At 47.4% G+C, this 20057-nt stretch overlaps 1 protein-coding gene across 2 annotated transcripts in view; it reads left to right on the top strand.

The window, feature by feature from the left end:
* The window catches only part of KAT8 (lysine acetyltransferase 8), a 346163-nt gene that overhangs the window by 301884 nt on the left and 24222 nt on the right, over positions 1–20057 (top strand). The window contains exon 10 of one of the 2 annotated variants that reach the window (XM_086932009.1): positions 4889–5061. In XM_086932009.1, coding sequence (XP_086788135.1) covers positions 4889–5061 — 173 coding nt within the window. The remainder of the gene's footprint in view (positions 1–4888; positions 5062–20057) is intronic. The other variant, XM_086932010.1, reaches the window with a different exon arrangement.

The following is a 20057-nucleotide window of genomic DNA, read 5'->3' as shown; positions in this document are numbered from 1 at the left end:
GAAGGAGCCTCCTGTTGGGCTGAGGGCCCATTCCACTCGGGCCACGGCGGCTACCACTGCCCTGGGCCGGGGAGACCCCTTGCAGGACATTTGCCAAGCGGCTACGTGGGCCTCGCTGCACACCTTTGCGAGGCACTACTGCCTGGATAGTCAAGTCCGGAGGGATGGCTTCTTTGGCCGTTCTGTCCTCCAGGACTTTCTGGTGTAGTATTGTATTGGTTCGCAGACCCACCACCGGGGTTGGTATTGCTGGGGTATGCATTCTAAGGTAAGGAATCTAACACTAACGTGTTTCTTTCAGATGAACAAGTTACTTACCTTCGGTAACGATATATCTGTAAGAAACATTAGTTAGTGTTAGATTCCTTACCGAACCCACCCATCCTCCCCGTTCTGCGAACTGATACCTAGGGTTAAGGTCATCCCTTTCAGGGCCCTAGTTTTTACATGGCACCAGTGTTGGTTCTCTCATGGCTCTGCGTCTCCTGGCGCGGAAAAGCTGTGTACAAAGAACTGACGTCAGTGCGCGGAGGCGGCGTCTATATACTCCAGCGACGTCATCACGACGCCAACGACGGACGCGGAGCCGCAGGGGACGCCTGCAGACGACGCCTACCGACGCGCAGGGGTACTGCTACGCAAAAGTTTCCGGATCCAGACTGACGCCTGGGGATATTCTAAGGTAAGGAATCTAACACTAACTAATGTTTCTTACAGATATATCGTTACCGAAGGTAAGTAACTTGTTCATTGTCCACATTCTGATTCAGCCCTTTACAGTATAACATCGGGCAAAGGGGCTGCCGACTTCAACCATTTGCTCTACTGCACTCCGCGTGCAGGGATTATGTCTGGTCACTTTAGTTTTGCATTTTCTCCTTTTATAGTTACCCTTTTCTAGGTCTCGCCTGAGCCAGCGTGCATGCGTTGCTCTGCGAGGCTTTTAGTAAGGGCTTTTAAACTCTGAACACACACTCATGCGTGAGCTTTTTTTTTATCACCGTCAATTGGCCTTTGTGTGCGTCTTTGTAAGAAAAACAGCATGCAATTGGTCCAAGGCGGGTGCATGTCCCGCCTTCTCCGTCACCTGGCCTAGGGTGCTCAGGAGCAAGCAGCAGCGCCATCTGTTTCCAATTATCGCGCCGCGTCTATTGGAAAATTGGCGTTCAGCGCTGTCGCGCTTGTTATCTTTTCTTTGAAATGCTTGTTTTTAAAATGGTGCCTTCACGGCTTTCTCGTGTTGTGCGCTCTGCAGCCAAATATTTTAGTACTTATTTGAATGACCTGCAGACTTTGGCAAATTCACCCGCGCTCACTTTAACACAAGTGCAGTCACCAATGGGGTCCTACGCCAGCATTCACATGAACACGGGCGCACACAGTCACCAGTGGCGCCTGCTTTTACATGATCACGGGGGCACACAGTCACCAGTGGCACCCGCATTCACATGATCACGGGGGCACAGTCACCAGTGGCGCACTTATTGACATGAGCACGGGGGGACAGTCACCAGTGGGGCCCGTATTCACATGAACACGGGGGCACACAGTCCCCAGTGGCACCCACATTCACGTGACCACGGGGCACACAGTCACCAATGGTGCATGCTGCCCGCTTTTACATTAACACGGGCGCCCACAGTCACCAATGACGCCCGCTTTTAAATTAAACTGGAGCACACAGTCACCAATGGCCCCTTCTTTTTTTTACATTTTGTCTTTGAAATGCTTGTTTTTAACATGGTACCCTCATGGTTTTCTCATGTTGGGCGCTCTGCAGCTAAATATTTTAATACTTATTTGAATGACCTGCAGACTTTGGCAAAGTCACCCCGTTTACTTTAACACAAGTGCACAGTCACCTATGGTGCCCTACGCCCCCATTTATATGAACACGGGCGCACACAGTCACCAGTGGCACCTGCTTTTACATGAGCACGGAGGCACACAGTCACCAGTGGCACCCACATTCACATGAGCACGGGGGCACACAGTCACCAGTGGCACCCACATTTACATGAGCATGGGGCACACAGTCACCAATGGCGCACGCTGCCCGCTTTTACATTAACACGGGAGCACACAGTCATCAATGATGCCCCGCTTTTAAATTAAACTGGAGCACACAGTCACCAATGGCGCCTGCTTTTTTTTTTTACATGAACACGGGCGGCAAAATCATACAAAAAACAAATAATTGCAGACAAATAACTGATACTTTGCTTAAAAACTTAAAAAACAAAAGAAACAACACTGAGCATGGTGGATCTTTATTTTCACAAGGCACAACTTTTAAAATATATTCATTAAGTCGTGAATCAGCTTATTTCCCCTAAACATCGTAATTAAAAGCAGAGGCCAGCTTCAGTACCCTCCCTGCCGGCTGCCCCGAAGCATGTAAAAGGCCAAATTCCAGATTTGCATTTAAAGCAGGCCGAGAAGGAGGGCCCTGCGTGAGTCTTTCTAACCCCCCTGTCACTCCCCTCTAGATCCAAGCAGCACACATTTAAATTAGACTTAATTACATCAGAAATCCGCTTCTCTCCCCTGAACATCGTAGGCAGCAACATTAACACCACTCTGTTAAAACTTGATTTCCCCACTGCAACCAAACACACTTAGAGCTTTTATAAATGTAATTCCATGTAGTACCTTCTTTCCTCTCTGCCTGTTCTCTTTCACCCCATCTCCTTTCTTTTAAACTGCTTCCACTACGTTTAAGAATATACCACTCACAGCTCTTGGATGTTGCGAAAACCATGCCATATTCAACGCCTGCACTGGGCTTAAATTAAGCCGGTGTCTGCCGGTACGCTTTTCAGCAAATTAAAATACATTTAAAAAAACAAGCGAACATAACTTTCTCTCACATCCTCCTCTCCCCCTGGGCCTTTCTTCTCTCCCGTGACCCCTATTTCCCATCAGCCTGTCCCTTTGTTTACAGATACGTTAACTCAATTCCTCCTTTGCCCTCAGCTTGTTTTCTGTCCAGCCAGCCCCTTGTATACTCCTCTTCCTCTCCTCTCTACCGTGTCCCCTACTCTCCCTCAACCTCTCCCAAAACAGGGTCGTCATGTCATTGCCTGCAGGGGTCTTCAATTAAGCCGCTGGCTGCCGGTACACTTATCGGCCAAAGCACATAAAAACAAGAAAAGTACAACTATAACTTGTAACTTAACGCAAAATATTTAAAACCACTTTTAAATGCAAAAACGTAGCCTCCAGCGTGTTACCTTCAATCATTTACTCCTCAGCCACACATTGTGAACATAAAATAAATCCCAACAATTGTCAAATAAAAAATAGGAAATCACTATTCAAAAAACACTGAGCATCCTGCCTTTAAGTTCACCTAACGCACAACTTTAACACAGCCCCTTATGCTGTAATATCATTTATAAAGAGCGTACATTTTTTACTGTATGCTCTAACAACTTTTTATATATTTGATCTGTTAAGTTTAGAATACAAATCGGGTAAATATCTTGTACTATTTATGCCCACTTTTTACTGCCCTAAAAAGTCCAGGACTCACCCGTAGCCAACAGATCTGCTATTTAATAACTCTTCCCGCTGTCTAGTCGGTGCATGGCATCGGCCACAACAAGCTGTGTAACAGATCATTTGCAAACTGGTGGCAGGATTCTGCTAATCAAGTGGGTGGGAGTTTGCGGGTTCTCGAACCACTCACTCCGTGCTCCATATCTATAAGGGATCACTTTCACTGCCAAGCATTTTAATGGATCATTAAATAAAATGAACTTTCTCAAAAAGTCTTTAATATATACATTTGAAAAATTACGTTTTCTCCCACTGAATTAACTGACTGCACCCACCCAAACACTTCAATTACATGGCCTTAAGAAATGAAACTGCATATGAGAGGCTGAGTGAGCATGCTTCAAGATTAAACAAACATTAGCATAGCCAATAGGTCTCGCATTTGGGACCTTATAAGTGTTTAGCCATGCAACAGTTGATGTTGTTGCACCAAGGATATTCAGCTGCATAAATAAATACTTATACGGTCGCAAAGGCAAGATCAATTGGCTATGCCAATGCTTGTCCTAACTTTAAGAACGATGCGATCTGTCAGCTCATTTATTGCTAATTTCCTCTGCAGTTCACTGCATCGTGCTTGACTACTGCTTTTAAATCAGGAGGCTATCTTGAAGGGTTTTGTGCACAGTGTGTCTGTGTTTTCTGTTTCAAGGTGCCCTCAGCATTTAGAATCAACATGTCAGCCATCATGGAATTGGTACAGTTGTCACTCACACAGTCTTATTCCAAGATGGCCCTTATTGCTGTGTTCAATTTTTTTTATGTATTCTTAATTACAAGCACATGCCGAATACATTTATGCAGTAGCATCCTACTTTTATTCTTTAAAATTATTCTTGTATATACTTGCTGATTGTGTTTTATTTTTTGGGGGAGGGTGGGTGAATGAATCTAGTAATGAGCTTCTGGGAGGCCAAACAGATGCAAACTTGAGTGACAATGCATGGATGACAATGTATTGGGGAGCTAAACTCACTGGTTGCTAGACGTGCACTTCCCATTATAAGCCAGGCAGGCATATTGGCCTTGGAAGTGCTTGTTTTAACTTGGGCCTGATGGTGGTGTATTTTTGACGTATAAGAGAAATTGGCACAGTCCGGTACTTTGTGTCAAAGATTCTTTTAGGCTGTCTGGTTCTACAGTGTAATCTTAAAGCCTTTCTAATTTATGCTGTTGCTGTGGAAAGTATAACACTCCCAAAATGGAATCTTTGTAAAGCCACACATTCAGATGAATTATCTCCTCTGGTCAAAGTTTGTGAGTTTATGAATGCTGACTCTATAAAATCATTTAATCTAATCCATTCTATTTTTTAACCCCTTTTCAGCCAAATGACCAGCATCACACAGAACGATATAATTGGCACGCTACAATCCCTCAACATGGTGAAGTACTGGAAGGGTCAGCATGTCATCTGCGTCACACCCAAACTTGTGGAGGAGCATTTGAAGAGTGCCCAGTACAAGAAGCCTCCTATCACAGGTATCAACACTAACCTGGGTCAGTATGAGAAGCTATTGATCTTGTGTACCCTTCCTTGTCAATGGTGGAGGGGGCTTGGTATAAGGAGTGAGTTTGCCAGCTACCTTTGCCTAAAGAGGAGGAAGAGGCTCAACGTAGATGCCTGTCTCAGCTTCGTAAGTAGGAAAAACTGTTCATCATGGATACCCATGCTGCCTGGAGATGGGAAGAGCCCAATCCATATTGCTGTTGATTGCAATATCTTAAGTGATCGTGGGTGGGAGAGGTCCCCTGTCAACCCTTCACATCCTTCTAAGCTGGTGAACCCTGAGATCTTCTTTTAACTTGCCGATACGCGGGATTCAGGAAAACTTCCACATATTTTTTTAGCTCTGTTTATTAGTATGTTTTCAGTGAAACCTTAAAATGGAGTACAGTCTAACTTTTTATTTTGTGGCTGGATTTCCAGTCAAATTGACATATTGTTTAACTTCATTCAACAACTTTAGAGGCAATCTCCCACTTGCTGTGATTTTTCTGGTGATAAATTGTACCAGGATGGCAATGTGAGAGGCTACATCAAACCTCCCAGGGTATTATTGTTAACCTTCCTAGAAATCCACAACCCGCCTCTGTTGAAACCAACCAGATGACCTCCACAAAATACTTAATTGCAGCGATTGTCCTTACTACTTAGAAACTGCGTTCAATTACGATTCCACTGCTACAACAAAGCTACCATAAACGTCCTACGTAGTCTTGCTATCGTGCAAAGATTTCAGACAAAATAATTTGCTCCCTTGGTACTTCAAGGACAAATACCAAAAATAAAGGAACCTTAGAAAGTTCTTGAGGAACGTACTGTAATTTGTAAACCAATGAAAACCCCAAAGAACTACAGAAAAATACTTGGATACTCTACTTTCCCCACTATATAGCCATCCGCAGCACTAGTACACTTACACGGTTGAGCATAAATCCCATGCTGAGAACATATTGGATTTAACGTTGCCAATATCTTCTCAAAGAAATCCTAAAAAGCAATAGATCTGCCCAAGCCAACACATAGAAAAATCTCAAATGGTAACCTTTTCAAGCACTGGACACCTAGTCCTTAATACAAAGCATGGCATCCAGATATCCTTCATCTTATACTTTCTATCACAGTGAATAAAATGCTGTGGTGCTGAAATATTTGTTCAAGGCATATGAGATGCAGATTACACACTATGCATAGATGGCCACCTAGTGTTGGGTCCGGATGTTTGCAGTTTGTTTTGTTGTAGAAAAGTCTTTGGAAGTCACTGAATAGGTGACTCCTCCTTTGGATGATACTGCGCATGGGCATCGGCTCCATCCCCAGATTGTTTTTTTCTGCCAACGGGCTCGGATGTGTTTCCAGCGCTCCGTGTTGGAACCGATTTCCTTCGGCGCGCAATCCTCACCAACTTACAGAACTTATGTTTCGAACGCTTTTCCAGTCGACGCTACCCTTCAACACCGAAAACTTCGATTCCGGTCGTCGTCGACGGCCTTCGTGCCCAACTAGGCATCGACTCCAGCTCATGGAAAGGACGCCTTTTAAAAAGTTTCCTCAATGTGGGTCGAAGTTTCCCCACACCGACCTTCATGAAGTGTGTAACCTGTGCCTCTCCCCGGAGCACGAGGCCCAAGACTGTTCCGCTTGTGCCTCTTTCCGCTCCAAGAAGACTATCCGGGACCGAAGAGCGAGGCGAACAATGGCTCGATCTTCTGCTTCGATTCCGGACAACATCTTCGATGAAGGCGTCAACGTTCCAGAACAACACAACGTCGACAGCAATTCCGAGGCAGAAGACTCTGAAGTCGGGGACATCTCTCCAGCACAGCGGGTCGTAAGTAATACCGTCGACCCGACCCTTCCTCGACACACCCAAAGAAGGCCCCGGGCACACCCTCTCCCTCGGGTGCACACCGACACACTGCTTCTACTGCCCCACCTTCGGGCCCGGCTAAGAAGCAAATCAAGCCTTAAGGCGACTCGGGCTCAAGTGGGCCTTCACACCGTGCCGGCGCACACTTACCGGCACCGAAAAAGACAACTTCTGATGGATGCATCTGCCAGTGGATTCCTCACCTTGTGAATATCCCCTTGCGTCTGCAACATTCGGAAATTCTTTTTGTAGCTTCGCGCCGACGTGGACGACGTCACAGAGGCACGGCATCGCGCGCGACTCCGCTGACGTCACAGACTCCATAATAGGCCCAAGCCGGCGTGATGTCATCAGTTCCCTTTTTTTCTGCGTCGTCGACGCGAACGGTTTTCGAGGGATCCTCTGTAGCTGTTTAGTAACTTTATTACTGTTTGTTCTTTTCAGTGTCTTCTTGCTTCTTTGTCTCCTGTCGAGATGTCCTCGAAGAAGCCCGGATTCAAGCCGTGTGGAGAATGCGGCAAGATGATGTCGATTACGGATCCGCACGAGTGCTGCGTTTGGTATTTGAGTTCGGACCATGACGTCGAAGAATGTTCTTCTTGTAGGAAGATGAATCCCAAGGCACTTCGTGAGATGAAGGCGAAGCTCCTTGTTGCCAAGTTGAAGAACAAGAAGGACAAGAAGAGATCGAGGTCACTGACTCGACGGTCGAGGTCTCGTTCGAAGTCGCACTCGAGGTCGTCTTCGGCGCATGCTTCAAGGTCATCAAAAAAGAAGCACAAGAGTCTCGTCATCACTCTGGGAAGGACTCGAGCTCGAGACCAAAGTCGCAGGTGAAGTTGCTTCGCAAGGATGAGGTGACTCCGACTCCGGAAGTTCAAGACTCCGAGGGTGAGGCTTCGCCTGTGGATTCGCCGGTTCATTCACCGAAGCCGGTGTCGAATCCTTCTCCGGCTCCATCTCATTCACCTGTCCAGGAGGATGAGGGAGAAGAGGAGGCTCCGTTGCCTGCGGGTTCGTCGACCCCGGTGAACAAGCCTGAGGTAGAGGTCGAAGTCGAGAAAACTCCGCTCCCTCAAGAGCAACCTGTGGGCTCTTATCCAGCTTTTCCGGCGCCAGGTCAGGACCCTACTCAGTTCCTGAATGCTTGGTATGGAGTGTATTCCAGAGCTATGTACCCATCTGGTGCACCGGTTGGTCCCACGGGTCCATTGGCATACAATCTGGGTATTCCCCAGGCTTACGCTCCTGCACCTTTCATGCCATTCATGTCGGCTCCGACGCCGCCTTGGCATTTCTCGGCGCCGCCGAAGCCTTCGACACCGAAGCCTTCGACGCCAAGACCATTAATGCCGATGCCCTCAACGCCGATGCCGAATGCAATCCGACCTCGTGTTCATCGGTCTGGCCCTCCGGCTTCGAGTACGATGCCGGCTCCGGCGGAGTCGGTTCCTGATCCATCGAAGTCATTCCTGAAGACGAGGTCGAGGGGTGAGGCTCAGAGGCTTCTTGGAAGAGCAGAGGTACCGTGATGCAGATATAGAAGAGGGTGAGCTGCAGGATTCGGGGGATCTTTCCGACGATCTAAGAGAGGCTAGTGGCCTTGAGCTGTCTCCTGATTAGGAATTGGCCTCTGTTTCTGACGCCCCTTCTAAGGATGTGACACTTTATCACGTAGTTATAAGGAAGGCTGCAGATTTGTTGAATATAACACTACCTACTGCAGAGTATAAGTCCAATATACTAACAGCGGTCCTTCATTCACCTTCCTCTGTTGTCGAGCCTATGCTCCCTTTCAATGATGCTTTGGCAGAGCCTATATCTGAGGTGTGGAAAAGACCGCTTACAGCCCCTGCTGTTTCGAGGGCTGTTGCGAGAAGGTACAGGGTGGCGCCTGGTTACCCAGACTTTTTATCCACGCACCCCTTACCAGAGAGCTTGGTTGTGCGGGCTGCCTGCTCGAAAAAATCTGCGGGCGCCTTTCCACAGGTTCCTGGGGATAAGGAATCGAAGAAGCAGGACCAGGCTGCGAAAAAAGTATTTTCCCCGGCAAGTATGGCGCTCAAATGAGCAAATGCTACTTGTCTTATGGGACGCTATATCCATGCATTGATGGATTCCGTCAAACAGCTGGTTCCAAAGCTTCCTGAGGAGGATAGGAAGGACTTTCAAGAGGTGGTTGCTGATACTCAGGCTGCTGCTAGGCAGGTCATTCAAAGTGAGCTGGACACTGCCGACTTGGTGGCAAGAGTGATGGGATCTTCAGGGGCCACCAGGAGAGCTGCATGGCTGAAGCCCTCCGAATTCTCTGCGGATGTCCAGGCTGCCTTGATGGATTTGCCCTTTGATGGGTCAGGTTTATTTGGGAAAAAGGCTGACGCCGCATTAGAGAGGTTTAAGGACAGCAGAGCGACAGCAAGATCTTTGGGCCTACAGTCCAGGGGTACTGTAGGAAAAAGATTCAGAGGAGTTGGCAGGTCTTCCTTTCGGACCTACAAACAATCGCTACAGCAGCCGCAGCAGCAGCAAAATATGCTGTACAAGTCATACAGGGGCAGGCAAAGAGCTCTTCCTAGAGGTCGTCAAGCTTCCTCCTCCTCTTCCTCTCCCTCTATACACCCCCCTCCCAACACAGCAAAGCAGCCCTAGATCCGCCATTCCGGATCATGCGGGTGCAGTGGGGGGGCGGCTTACCTATTTTCTACGGGATTGGGAATTGGTCACTTCGGACCCATGGGTTCACGATCTCGTGGAGAATGGGTATGCACTTCCCTTTCGGGAATTCCCTACCAACTGCCCTCCTTGCCAAGGCTTTTGCTCGAAGGACCATCTGCTGCTCCTGCAGGAGGAAGTCCTGGCGTTGCTAAGAAAAGGCGCAATAGAGGTGGTTCCGGAGCAGGAAAGGGGTCGGGGATGCTACTCCCGGTATTTCCTGATTCCCAAGAAGGATGGCAGACTTCGTCCAATCCTGGATCTCAGGATCTTGAACCTTTACCTGAAGCAGGAAAAGTTCAAGATGCTCACCCTTGCACAGGTTCTTCAGGCGCTGCTGGAAGAAGACTGGATGGTGTTGATCGACTTGCAGAATGCTTATTTTCATATCCCGATCCTGAAGTCGCACAGGAAGTATCTCAGTTTTACGGTGGGGTAGCAACACTACCAGTTTGCGGTCCTTCCGTTTGGTCTTACTACTGCGCCTCGAGTCTTCACCAAGGTGATGGCTGTGGTGACTGCACATCTCAGAAGGTCAGGGATTCCAGTATTCCCTTATCTGGACGATTGGCTAATCAAGGCGGAATCTCCAGAGAAAGTGCTCCATCATTTGCAAGTCACAACTCAGTTGTTGTACAGGTTGGGTTTTTCGATAAATGTACCCAAATTTCACCTGGTGCCCTCACAGCGCACCCTGTTCATTGGTGCGGTACTGGATACAACTGTATGTCGGGGATTCCCTCCTTCACAGCGGATTCGCGACATACAGGAAATGATTCCTTTATTTCACAATGGAGCAGTCGTTCCAGTCCTGAAGGTCCCCCGTCTGCTCGGTCTGATGGCTTCCTGCCTTCTGCTGGTCAACCATGCACGCTGGCACATGAGGGCACTCCAGTGGTGCCTCCGCAGGCAGTGGTTTCAACACAACGGAGTTCTCAGGGTGTCAATCAGGATCTCCAGCGAAACTGTGTCGGATCTGTCTTGGCGGAGCGTGGAGAGCAATCTGTCTCAAGGAAAGCCTTTCCAACTGCCTCCATCAGTGGCCACGATAATAACGGATGCATCCACTCTAGGCTGGGGTGCTCATCTGGGGGATCTGGAGATCAAGGGTCTTTGGTCTCCAGAGGAAAGGTTGCTTCATATCAACCTTCTGGAACTACACCCCCACCTCCAGACCTTACACCTTCATGCCTGGAGATTGAACGGGGCATCCTGAATTCATTTTCTCTCCCGCACGGTGTGGTGGATGTCATTTTATCGGCCAGGCGTTACTCCACCAAGTCCATTTACTCTTATAGATGGTCTAAATTTGTTGCTTGGTGTGGGGAGAAGTCTATGGCTCAGCAAGGGTTTGCGGTTGCTACTATCAAGGGTTACTATCAGGAGAAGTGTGGCTCACCGGTTAGAGGAGGCAGACCCAGAAGCAGAGGTCGGCCCGGGACCAGGGTTCAATTCCCGACGCGGCAGGGTTTGGAGCCCAAATGTCCACGGACCTGATAATTCTCGCTTCGGTGCCTACTTGAATCAGGGGTTCACGCTCTGCAACTCTGGGCAATAGCTTGCTCAATCTCCACTACGGCCCCGCAGCGGGATGCCTGGCTTTCACCTTGGGGGTGCCCAGCTGGGCTATCCCACAGGGAAAAACCAGGACGGGTTCCCAAAGCAAGCGCCGAGATACCCTTTGTGGTGATACGTGCGCTATATAAGAAATGACTTTTTTTTATTTTTTATTTATCGGCATTATCGGCATTTCTCTGTTTGCCGAATCAGGCGTCTTTGTTTAAATCTCCTATTGTTTTGAGGTTTCTAAAAGACCTTTCAAATAAATTCCCTCCTACTCCCTTTATTGTTCCTCAATGGGACTTGAATCTTGTGCTCACTTTTTTAATGGGTTCGCCTTTTGAACCATTGCACAAGTGTCCCTCGAGGCTGTTGTCTTTAAAAACGGTCTTTCTTGTTGCAATTACCTCGGCAAGGAGGGTAAGTGAGCTTCAAGCTCTTAGTTCTAAGCCCCCATTCTTGTCCATTCATGCTGAACGAATGGTACTCAGGACCAGGACTGCTTTTCTGCCGAAGGTGGTAACTCCCTTCCATCTAGGGCAGTCCATTACCCTCCATACCTTCTATCCTCCCCCTCACCCTTCCAAGGAGGAGGAGAGACTTCACCGTTTGGACCCGAAGAGGGCGGTGAGCTTCTACCTCGATAGAACTAAAGACTATCGTGTGGATGACCGGCTCTTTGTTGGATTTGCTGGCTGCAAGAAGGGGAAGTCGGTGCACAAGCGCACGCTATTGAGATGGATTATCCTGTACATTAAGATCTGCTACGACCTGGCGGGTAAGGAACCTCCAGAGGGTATAAGAGCTCACTCTACTAGGGCAAAGTCTTCTACATCTGCTTTGTCCAGGGGTGTACCTGTAGAGGACATTTGTAGAGCGGCGACTTGGGCCTCCCTCCACACTTTCGCGAAGCATTACTGCTTGGATTCCGAGGTGAGGAGGGACGGCCACTTTGCGCACTCTGTCCTCCAAGATTTTCTGGTATAGGAGAGTGTACACCCTCCTCCGGGAGTGGGGACTGCTGTGGGACTCTGTTCACAAGGTGAGGAATCCACTGGCAGATGTATCCATCAGAAGAACAAGTTACTTACCTTCGGTAACGCTTTTTCTGATGGATACAGTATATGCCTGTGGATTCTTCACTGACCCACCCGCCTCCCCGTTGTCCATTCTTCTATACCTGAGTTACTGTAATGTTAATATTTTTATTGTCAAAGGAAATGTTTTATTTCAATTGCTTTCCTGCATTGGTTTCACACTGCGTGTTATCTTGATATTTGTGTACTGTGTATACTGTGTATATATCTACTGTTGTCGGTCCGTCTGTGTGCCTCGAAGGCATGGAAAAAAGGGCAGAACTGATGTCATCACGCCAGCGTGGGCCTATTATGGAGTCGGTGACGTCAGCGGAGTCGCGCGCAATATCCTGCCTCTGTGACGTCGTCGCCACGAAGCTACAAAAAGAATTTCCGAATGTTGCTGACGCAAGGGGATATTCACAAGGTGAGGACTCCACTGGCAGATACTGTATCCATCAGAAAAAGCGTTACCGAAGGTAAGTAACTTGTTCTTCACCGGCCACGCCGGCATCCGAACCATCAGCGCTGAAACAAACCACTACTCCTTCGGCACCGAAACCCAGGTCGGAACCAAGCAAGCCCGCTTCAGATTCCAAAGAATCACCAGAGCCGAAAAAATCCTCGGAAACGAAAAAAGCTTCGGAGCCGAAAAAGACTCCTGCTTCTCCAGTTAAAGATTTGCCAAAAAACCAAAACAAACTGCTTCGGTGCCAAAACCTAATTCCGCACCAAAAGATCGGCCTCCTGCGGAGGACTTACTTTATCCAGACCCTTCTCAAAAGACTCTAGCTAAAGATCCAATCACTGGACAACTGATTTTGGCTTTAAAAAAGCGACCACTGGACACACCAGCTCCAGCTCCGCATCCAAAGAAGAAGGAAATGGCTACCTCCCCCTTAAGACTGCCTTCCCCTTCTCTTTCACCTGTACCATCACCACATCCTCTTATACCACAACATTCCCCAGCATCCTCTATCATACCAGACGATGACAACAGGGATGATAGCTCTGATGACATGGGGGGTAACATGCCTGATCCAGCTACTCCTACAGGATCACCTGACCCATGGGATGATTATAACACCCCAAATGTCCCTCAGGATGACATATACCCCTCAAGGCCTTCCTCACCAGAAGACACTATGGGTTTCAATCAATTAATTCACAGGGCTGCGCAATATCATGGGGTAGACATGCACACAGACCCTGTAGATGAAGACTTCCTAATGGATACCTTTGATAGCGCAGAAAGGTCCTCATCCATTCTACCAATGCTTAAAGGAGTAATTAAGCATGCTCCTGAAGTCTTCAAAGACCCAGTCAGAACTCGGCTTATTAACCCTCGCATAGATAAAGAATATAAAGCTGCTCCCTCAGACCCAGCATATATTAAAGGTCCTGTACCATTAGACTTACTTGTAGTTTCCAATGCACGCAAAAGAGCAAACTCACAAACATCAGGTGAGGCTCCACCACCAGATAAAGAGTCTAAGCTACTTGATGCATCAGGGAAAAGAACGGCGTCTCAAGCAGCAAACATGTGGCGTATCGCCCATACACAGGCATTATTAGCCAGATATGACAGGGCACATTATGATGAATTGGAATCATTAATAAGGCATCTCCCTGATAAGTACAAGGATAGAGCAAATGACCTTGTCCAAGAGGGGAAAAACATTACAAACACCTCTATTCGGTGTCCACTGGATGCAGCAGATACTGCCTCTAGGGTGGTTAACACCAGCGTCCTATTACGTAGGCATGCCTGGCTATGTATATCAGGGTTCAAACCTGAAGTACAAAGTGCCATTCTTAATCAACCCTTTGATGAGCAGCACCTATTCGTACCTAATGTAGATGCATCACTTGAAAAAATGAAAAAGGATACAGATACCGCCAAATCGATGGGAGCCCTGCAGTCGCAGGCTCCCAGACGTTCATTTTGTCGCTCATCCTATCAAGGTGCCACCAGGGGATACTCTTCGGACACAGCTTCTACCTCGTACAAAGCCCCTACACAGTCCACTTACAGCAAGGGCTACCAAAGGGGTGGTTACAGGGGTAACAATAACAAAGGCAGAGGTAAAAATAACAACTCCCGCTCTGCCTCTACCTCTGCCCAATGACTCCCTTCCCCCGCCCCATTTCACTCCTGTCGGGGGAAGACTTCAACAATACCTGCCAGCTTGGGAAAAAATCATAGGGAAACATCCTTTACAACGCAACATTTACCACGCAGTGCCTTTACGACGCAACTTTTACAACGCAAACCATTACAACGCATTGCGCTGGGGGGCGCTCTAGGACAGGGAATAGGTTTAATTTACTGTCCAACACCTTCTCTACTATCCACGGGGACTGGAGTTGGAATAGTAAATTAAACTATTCACTATCCAGCGCCCCAAAGCACTATGCGTTGTAATGGTATGCGTTGTAAAAACCGCGTTGTAAAAGCATGCGATGCAAAAGCATGCGTTGTAATGTCGTACATCCAATCAGACAGGTGGGTGATCCAAATAATTCAGTCAGGTTACTGTCTAGAACTAACATCCACACCCCCAAACATACCACCCAAGCAACGTCCAATGTCACAAGAACATTTAACACTGCTCAGACAGGAGGTAATATCCCTCCTGCAGAAAGATGCAATAGAAATAGTTCCAGAGCATCAGAAAAACAAAGTAGTATATTCACTATATTTCCTAATACCAAAGAAGGACGGCTCTTTAAGACCCATCCTAGACCTCAGACCTCTAAACATTTACATACAGTCGGACCATTTTCACATGGTCACACTCCCAACAGGTCCTTCCACGGCTGGTACTAAACGACTTCCTGGTCACTCTAGATCTCAAGGACGCCTACTTCCGTATTCCCATCCACACAGCGCACAGAAAATATCTCCGATATGTGCTAGACGGGCAGCACTACCAGTTCAAAGTGCTCCCATTCGGAGTCACAACAGCGCTAAGGTTGTTTACCAAATGTCTAGCAGTTGTAGCAGCACACTTAAGAAGACAACATATTCATGTCTTCCCATATCTAGACGACTGGCTCATAAAAGCCAGCTTATACAGCCAGTGTGTACAACACACTCACGCTACTATTTATTTATTTATTTTAAAAATTTATAAAGCGCAGCATATACCTGTGGGTGTCTTGGCGCTGTGACTCTGCTAAAGATCTCTGATTGAGCATTTATCTACCTACGGAAGTGATACCCTGGACAGTTATTGGTCAAACAACCAGGTTTTCAGCAGTTTCCTAAACTGAAGTAGCAAGGGTGAAGATTTAATTTCCTTTGGAAGAGTATTCCAAAGTCTGGCTGCGGAGTTAGTGAAGCATCTATCGCCCCATGTGACCGTCCTGGTACGCGGCACTGCCAGTAAATGCCTCTGTTCAGATCTTAAAGATCTGTTAGGTAGATAGTGGAAAAGTTTCTGTTTGAGAAACGCCGGGCCCTGACCATTAAGAGCTTTGAAGGTGAGGCACAAGGTCTTAAATCTGATGCGATTTCTCACCGTTAGCCAGTGGTAGTTCCTGATTACTTGCTTGATGGACTGAAATTTAGGAGTGCCGGATAGTAGCCTTGCTGCAGCATTTTGAATGAGTTGCAGTTTGGCCACCACCCGTACCTGTGCATTTGCAAATAATCCATTGCAATAATCCAGAGATGAGAGTACCAAGGAGCTCACCACTGTTTTCCTTGCGTTCTCTGGAAGATAAGGTATGATTTTTTTGATGATCCTAAGCTTATAAAAGGCCGATGAAGCTACCTGATTAGCATGGCTGGAGAAGTTGAGTTTGTCATCAAAAATGATTCCTAGATTCCTAACCTTCTGCACAGGTTCTGGAGGGGCTCCGAGTGGAGTCGGCCACCAAGTGGTAGACCACTGTGGAGATAACTTTCCAAAAATCATTACCTCAGTTTTATCTGAGTTAAGACGTAGACAGTTCTCGGCCATCCATTCCTGGATTGCCAACATGCCTTCCTGAAACCGGGCGGATACTTCCTCGCCATCGTTCTTAATGGCAATCACCAACTGGGTGTCATCGGCGTAAGAGGTCAGGCTCATCCGGTAGTATTTAATCACCCTAGCTAAGTCCGACACATAGATGTTAAAGAGTGTCGGACTTAGGGATGAGCCTTGCGGAACGCCACATGGGAGGGCGAGATCAGTGGATTGAAATGACCCCAGGGTCACTGCTTGTGTTCTGTTAGACAGAAAAGAAGACAGTAGATCCTTGGCCCTTGAGTGTATGCCCATTTCTTCGACACGGTCAATCAAGATGGAGTGATTGACCGTGTCGAAGGCCGCAGAAAGATCCAGCAGGACCAGTATCGCTGTGCCTCCCTGGTCCCTGATGGTCCTAATATCATCAGCAGCCTTTATGAGAGCAGTCTCTGTTCCATGTAGGTTCCGGAACCCAAACTGAGAATCGTCCAGAAGGTTGTTTTTTTCGATGTATTCAGCTAGTTGTATATTCATAGCTTTCTCCACCACTTTGGCCAGGAAAGGCAGGCTGGCAATTGGTCTGTAATTTTTTAAGATGGTTTTGTCTAGACCGATCTTTTTCAGGAGGGGTTTCAATAATGTGTTTTTTAATTTGTCCTGGAAGATTCCTGATTGGAACATGGCATTGCAAATTTGGGTGATAACTTCACTGACCAAGTCAGTTACTGGGGTGAAATGTTTTTACCTGCCTCATGAGATCTATTATCTCCTCTTTCGTTACCTCCCTGAATTTGGAAAATAAGCAGTTGGGGGCTTTTCTTAGTTGTTTAGGTTCCATGTTTGTATCAGTTTTAGTTACTGAAAATTCAGAATATATGTCATTTACTTTTGAGAAGAAAAAGCCAGCCAGTTCATTACAGAATTCTTGTGATTGGGGAGGACTCAAGTCTACCGATTTCCCTGCCAGTGTTTTAACTACCTCAAACAGTTGTCGACTGGAGTTTTTTGAATTTTCAATTTGCTGTTCAAAATAGTTCTTTTCCTCCTGAATCATTTTTTTATAGATGGCTAATGTGTCCTTATACCTGGCCTTGCTTATGTTGTCGTAGGTCTTACGCCAGATTCTTTCCTGATTCCTGCAAATCTGCTTTTGCTTTCTAAGGATCTCTGAGTACCAAGGTGCTGAAGGCACTTTCCTATTTTTAGAGATGGATTTTAGTGGAGCATGGGCTTCCACCGCTTTGCCTACCCAATTAAGAAACTGACCTACTGCTTCGTTAGGGTCTGGCTGGATATCTGGTCGAGAATTGGACATGGACATTCTAAAGGTTTCGTAATCGATGTCCTTCCATACTCTAAATTTTTCCTGTGAAGGGGTCTGTTTAAGGGGGTTGATCCGATTAATCGGAATTTGACACAGAATGGCATGGTGATCTGTCCATGTAAGCGGCAGTACGTCGGTTACCACCAGCTCGTTGATGTTGGAAAAGATGCCATCTAAAATATGTCCAGCATCATGAGTTGGTACATTTATGTGCTGGTTTAAACCTAACGTCTCAAAATTCTGCTATTAAAGATTGAGTTTCCGACTCCTCCGTCTTGTCTAAATGGAAATTTAAGTCTCCCAATGCCATGAAGGAGTCCTCAATGGCTAGAGGTTCCATCCAGGAGGTAAAGGAGGAAAGAAACTCCGAACGAGGACCTGGAGGTCTATAGATGAGCACTCCCTTGAGATTATATGAGGGGTTCAGGTTGATGGCGAAATGTAACGCCTCACATGCTGGCGACGGTATGGGAGAGATTCTGACCGGGAAGATATTCCGGGCAATAATTGCCAGGCCCCCTCCCCTTTTTCCTCCCTGTCTGTCCAACCTATACACCTCGAAGCCATGTGGTACTGCTATCTGTAAATCGGGCTCGGATGTTTCATCCATCCATGTTTCGGTTATGAAAAGGACATCTATTTTGTAGTCCACAATTAGATCGGCAATCTCCTGCCTGTGCCGAGCCAAAGAACTATTCAACTGCATCACGACTTGGGATTCAAAATAAATCACACCAAATCGCATCTGCAAACCTCGCACATACAACAATATCTCACCGCTACAATAATCACCCAACTAACACAGGCTTATCCCTCTCCAGCCAGGATAACAAGTGTGCAAACTCTCCTAACAAAATTCAAACCGCAACACTCGCTACCAGCTCGAGTGCTCATGCAGCTCATAGGAATGATGGCATCTTGCATATTTGTAGTACCTCACGCAAGACTGCAAATGCGTCTACTTCAAGAGTGCCTAGCACGCCAATGGAACCAGGCTCAAGGTCAACTAACAGACCTAGTGTTGGTAGACGGTCGGACTCATCGTTCTCTGCAATGGTGGAACACCAAAAACATTTCCAAAGGGCGACCGTTTCTAGAGCCCGTTCCTCAAATAGTCATGACAGCGGACGCGTCGTTCTCCGGCTGGGGAGCTCACCTACTGCATCACACCATGCAAGGCAGGTGGACACCGCAACAGAAGTTACTCCACATCAATCACTTAGAGTTGCTAGCTGTGTTTCTAGCCCTAAAAGCATTTCAAATTCAAGTGTCAGGCAAAGCTGTCTTAGTCCACACAGACAATATGACAGCTATGTACTACATAAACAACCAGGGGGGAACATACTCTCTGCAGCTCTCCCAGCCAGCACAACACACAAGATGATGGACGGAATGTTGCACAATGGCAAAACATTCACCCCCCGTCACAGATCTGGGTTTAATCCATCGTTATTTTGCTCACCAAGCCACCCCAGTTCAGACATGGCCATATGCAAATCAGTCTTGCCCCCGTGCCTCATGGGAACAGTCCTGCCCGAACTGCCAAGCCATGTCTTTCCTGGACCGGAATCCAGCCTCCTAGGACCGGTTTCTGGCTATCAGCCATCTTCAGCCAGGATAGCTTGACTCCAGTGGCTTAGTGAGCAAGGGACCCACGTCTGGGCATATCCTTCCCACATAGGGTGAACAGCAAAACACACAAGATGATGGATGGAATGTTGCACAATGGCAAAACATTCACCCCCAGTCACAGATCTGGGTTTAATCCATCCTTCTTTTGCTCACCAAGCCACCCCAGTTCAGACATGGCCATATGCAAATCAGTCTTGACCCTGTGCCTCATGGGAACAGTCCAGCCCGAACTGCCAAGCCATGTCTTTCCAGGACCGGAATTAAGCATCCTAGGACCGGTTTCTGGCTATCAGCCGTCTTCAGCCAGGATAGCTTGACTCCAGTGGCTTAGTGAGCAAGGGACCCACGTCTGGGCATATCCTTCCCTCATAGGGTGAACAGCAAAACACACAAGATGATGGACGGACTGTTGCACAATTGCAAAACATTCACCCCCTGTCCATCAACTGTTGTTTTTGCATTTGTCACCTTGAGTGGGACGGGTATGCTCAGACGTGAGTCCCGTGCTCTCCATGCCACTGAAATCAAGCTATCCAGGCTGATGAGGGCTGAAAGTCTGAAACCGGTCCTTGGATGCTTGTTTCCAGTCCAGGGAGGACCTGGCTTGGCAGTTCGGGCTGGACTGTTCCCATGGGGCAGAGGGTCAAGACTGAATTGCATATGGCTTGGTTCAAACTGGAATGGCATGGTGAGCAAAAAAAACGAAGGATTTAGGCACAGATCTCTGTACTGGGGTGAATGTATGACATTGTTCTGCATTGTGTCCATCAACTGTTGTTTTTGCATTTGTCACCCCGTGTGGGACGGGTATGCTCAGATGTGAGTCCCGTGCTCTCCATGCCACTGGAATCAAGCTATC

This window comes from Lissotriton vulgaris, chromosome 7 (assembly GCF_964263255.1).
Source record: "Lissotriton vulgaris chromosome 7, aLisVul1.2, whole genome shotgun sequence".
Taxonomy (NCBI): Eukaryota; Metazoa; Chordata; class Amphibia; order Caudata; family Salamandridae; genus Lissotriton; species Lissotriton vulgaris.
This window is presented reverse-complemented; position numbering and strand designations above follow the sequence as displayed.